Here is a 4,490-nt window from a genome sequence, read left to right as displayed (position 1 = left end):
AAAAAAAAAAAAAAAAAAAAAAGCGTGTGGTGATGTCACGACTATGCTTCGGTTCCAGTTGACACAGATTTGTTCTCCACGCTCCTGTTCTCCCAAAGTCCATGCTTCCCAAGAACGGACTTGGCGAGAACAGGCGTCCATACTCTACATTCTTGTGAAACGTTCAGTATCTCCTCTCCATTTCCAGCCCATCAAGCTTAGCTACTTACTCCAGTTCCTCAAAGTCCACGTCGCTGTTGTCCATTGCACTAGAGGGGTTGGGGGCGGGGCTGTCGGAGGACGTGGACATGGTTCGCATGCGGTGGTTCTGCTGGTATCGCAGGGAACGCTGGCGAATGCTGTCCCGTCTGGACAGGTACTGGATCATCCTCTGAGCATAGTACGCTGCTGGAGAAAGTCTGCGGAGCAAAGAAAGAAGCTTCAGGTCGCAAACAGCCAATCAGAGCCGGATCCTGTGTCACAACTGTGTGGTGGCGTACCTGGCCGGGTCTGGGTAGATGGGGTGGTCTCTGGATCCGGACATGTCGTACCGAGACAGCGACAGCAGGGAGGATTCCAGCAGCCGCCTGTTGGGGGCGGAGCATAGAATGATACGTTTCATTTAGGTTCTCATCTGCAGACCTAAGCTATGATTTATCAGGCTGTGATCAATAAAAACAAACCGTTCAATTCCACTTTATATAAAAAAATAAATCCTCATAAGCGTCTGATTTCACTGCGCTGCTGAACCACAACTATACATGGAGAGCGGTCACACAGAAAAGATGGGCCTATGAGCGCCTCTGACCGAAGAGCTCGACTCCTGGTCCTGATGATTGACAGGGTAGATCCAAACCCAGCTGCTGAAAACATGGGGGAGTGGCGGCCTAGTGGTTAGAGCGGCGCACTTGGTCCCCAGAGGTTCTGAGTTCAAGCCCCATTCCTGCAGACTGCCACTCTGGGTCCCTGAGCAAGACCCTTAGCCCCACACTGCTCCTGGGGAGCTGGTGTGAGATGAATAAAGTTCAATTATTATTATTTTGATGCAGCCGTGATCACTGTGTGTGATGCTGCTGCTCTGCAGGAGGAACGCCACAGTTCCAGAGCCATGATGGTGATGATCGGTGTGCTGAGCTCGGCTCTGGATCTACGTTCATCTCTGTGGTTCAGATTCAGCCAATCGGCATTCACCAATTCACTGGTGGGTTCAGCAGCCAAAAGATCACAGCACAGACGCACAGTGCCTTTCCATCCAACCTGCTAAAAGGAATAGTACACCCAAAACATGATTAGCCTTCATTTTCTACTCACCCCCATGCTGAACAACACTCTGGAGTACTTTTTTGATATCTCAAATGCATCTGGAGATCTGGGAGGCTTCTTGCTGTCTGCTGACATTCAAATAATGGAGGTCTATGGCGCCCGAGGCAGAAAGGTCCATAAAAGTCCACAAAAAACGTGTCAATATTCCTCCATACTGCTCGTCCAATGTATTCCAAGTGTCCTGAGTGGGTAGCGTCCATAATTTACTCGAAACGAAGTCATTTAGAATGTTTTTAGAGCATAAACAGTAGTGTATAGGATTTCCTAAAAGCGCGTTCACGACGCTACGGAAACCGCGGCAGACCAAACCAGATGAAAGTGCGCATTCAGCTCGGCAAAGAACTCATGCTCTTCCTCAACACTGAAGTCCTCAGACATTTTTCTTTCGTTGTTTCTTTCTTTGCACAGGTAAACAGCACATTTCTTCTTCTACGCTTGCATTATCGGCAGAGCAGACGCTGAATGCGCACTTTCATCTGGTTTGGTCTGCCGCGGTTTCCGTAGACTCGTGAACTCGCTTTTAGGAAATCCTATACACTACTGTTTATGCTCTAAAAACATTCTAAATGACTTCGTTTCGAGTAAATTCTGGACGCTACCCACTCAGGACACTTGGAATACATTGGACGAGCAGTATGGAGGAATATTGACACGTTTTTTGTGGACTTTTATGGACCTTTCTGTCTCGGGCGCCATAGACCTCCATTATTTGAATGTCAGCAGACAGCAAGAAGCCTCCCAGATCTCCAGATGCATTTGAGATATCAAAAAAGTACTCCAGAGTGTTGTTCAGCATGGGGGTGAGTAGAAAATGAAGGCTAATCATGTTTTGGGGGTACTATTCCTTTAACATTATTCATGTTTGGTTGATTGTTTCTTTTTTTTTGTTCAAATGGAGAATTGTGTAACATTTGTTATCATTTTCATTTATAATCATATAAATAGAGAAAAAATTGTCCCCAAAATATCGGTAGCACATCAGGAGGATCGGTTAGATTGATTCAATCTAAAACTCCTTTATGGGTCAATCTCTATTTTGGGGTTTATTAAAGATCCAATATAATAATTCAGAGATCAGGAAACATCTAAACATAATAAACTGATGTAATCCCCTGGTTTTGCACAAATGTAATCTTAGTTAGCTTGGTTGGCAGCTACTCAGGATTTTTAATTTCTAGTTCCTGTTGGTTCTTTTTTTTAGCTCACGGTTTGATAAATCCAGTTATCTTAGCAGCGATCTCATTACATCTTTGAGATCTGGACAGAAACCAGACTTGGATTTAATTACTCTTATTTGTGTTTTGATGGCCTTAAATTAACTCTGAGACGCCGTACCTCCGCAGCGAGTCCTCATCAGGGGGGTCAACAGGCATTTCTTGGCTTAAGGCCTCTGGTGGCTCGGCGGTCCGGCTGCTGGTTGCCTGCCGGTACACCCTCTCCCACTGCGCCGTGTCCTGGTTGTAGACCAGGCCCACCGTCTGCTCGGTGGCCTGGCTGGGAGGAGGGGCCAGAGGGAAGGCCACGGTTCCGGCCCCCGCAGGAGGCAGAGGCGGCTGCTCGATGGGCTCAGGAACCGCCCTCCTCTCCAGGTTCTGAGCTTCTAGCGTCCGCCTGCTGTCATCCGGCTGCCAAGGTGCTGCTGGGGAGGGGAAGGAAGAGGAAGAGGAGGGCGCATCCAGCGAGGAGGAAGAGGAGGTGGAGGAGGTTTGGTGCGTGCGCTCCCAGCGCTGTGAGTCCTGATTAAAAGTCAGCAGGTTGTGGCAGGCCCGGCAGCGGTTCAAGTGGCCCCTGGAGGCCGGGGGAGGGACGTTGTTCTCCAAGCTGCTGGAGGCGGCGGCGGGCGGGGCGGGAGGCTGGTAATGGATGATGGTTGGGGAGGAAGAGGAGGATGAGGAGGGCTGGCTCGGCCTCTCTGTGTCCATGTTGTTGTTCAGCAGTTCCTGGCCGGGCTCCTGGTTCCCGTCGGCTATGCTGCCCCCCAGTGACGGGTCGATGTCGATGCGGTCGATCTCCAGGAAGTAACGGCTCAGGTTGCACTGCAGGACGTTCCGGAAGGAGGCCGAGGAGCTCCGAGAGCCATCCCAGAACGGGTGGTGGCCGCTGCTGGTGCCGGCCGACTCCCGGGGCCCCGTGTCCCCCTGCTGGGAGAAACCTCGGCCCTCGGAGGCAGAGGTGTAGAGCGGGGACTGAGACGAGCCGTCCTGCTGCCGCAGCACCGACAGCAGGCTGACCGAGGAGGAGGAGGAAGTCCGAGGAGGCAGCATGGACGGACCCACCCCTACTTCTCTCATGTTCAACAGGCTGCGGGTCCAGTCTGGGCTGGGCCTGGGGGCCGACAGAGGCTCCAAGATATTTGGCATGATGGGGTTCAGGGAGGCGCCGGCGCTGTAGTAGACGGAGGTGAAGGCTGAGGGCCGCTCTGTGGGCTGCCTGGGCTCCGTGCGTGCCGAGGAGAAGGTGGAGGCGGTGGAGAGAGGGGGGGTCTCCGACGAGACTCTGGGGTCTGGCGTAGCCGTCGTTGAGGCGCCGGCGGGCATCGCGCGCTTCCGGCTGACAGAGCAGCGAGTGCACACGCACAGCATGCCCAGGTGCTGGGTGCAACCTGGAATGGAGGCTCCGCCCGCCGTACTGGGGGCCTCGGCGGCACTACCACCGTCGCTCGGAGGCCGTGGCGGCAGCTGCTGCTGCTGCTCGGCGCCCACGCTGTGCCCCGCAGAGCGGGAGGACGACAGGATGTGCAGGAAGTTGTGGAGGATCGGCGTCCGGCGAACTGGCTGGGAAGGCAGGAAGGAACGCTGGCGGAAGTGAGGCATCTCCACGCTGTCCATGGGAACCTCGGAGTCGTCATCATTCTGCGGAAAAAGGAAAGAACTGAGAACAGACGGAACCAGCTGCTAATGGACGCTTCAGCCAGGAGACGCGCCCTGTGGTGATCACCTGCACGCCGATCTACATCTGTTCAGCCCGTGATGAAGGAGCTAAAGTTGTAGTTGTTGTTTTACATCTTTACATCCACACATTTTTATTTAGATTTTATTTTTTCAGGCTATATTTTTTTTATTTCTTATTTGTCAGATTAAGTTTTATAAATGTCATTATTTTCAAAAAATGTATTCCAGATCAGATTCTCTTCATTCTAGGGGCGGGGCTTTGCTCTGGAGTGAAGACGCTTTTCTATTGATCGGCTG

General features: G+C 52.1%; 1 protein-coding gene across 1 annotated transcript in view; it reads right to left on the bottom strand.

Moving 5' to 3' along the window:
- Window positions 1–4,490, bottom strand: part of ambra1 (autophagy/beclin-1 regulator 1) — a 38,388-nt gene that overhangs the window by 16,609 nt on the left and 17,289 nt on the right. The window contains exons 7-9 of the mRNA XM_015399046.1: window positions 2,638–4,154; window positions 480–566; window positions 210–398 (exon numbers count right to left, since the gene is read on the bottom strand). Of these exons, the coding sequence (XP_015254532.1) occupies window positions 210–398; window positions 480–566; window positions 2,638–4,154 (1,793 nt within the window). The remainder of the gene's footprint in view (window positions 1–209; window positions 399–479; window positions 567–2,637; window positions 4,155–4,490) is intronic.

The sequence above is a fragment of the Cyprinodon variegatus genome, unplaced genomic scaffold, assembly GCF_000732505.1.
Source record: "Cyprinodon variegatus isolate N-32 unplaced genomic scaffold, C_variegatus-1.0 Scaffold984, whole genome shotgun sequence".
NCBI lineage: Eukaryota > Metazoa > Chordata > Actinopteri > Cyprinodontiformes > Cyprinodontidae > Cyprinodon > Cyprinodon variegatus.
This window is presented reverse-complemented; position numbering and strand designations above follow the sequence as displayed.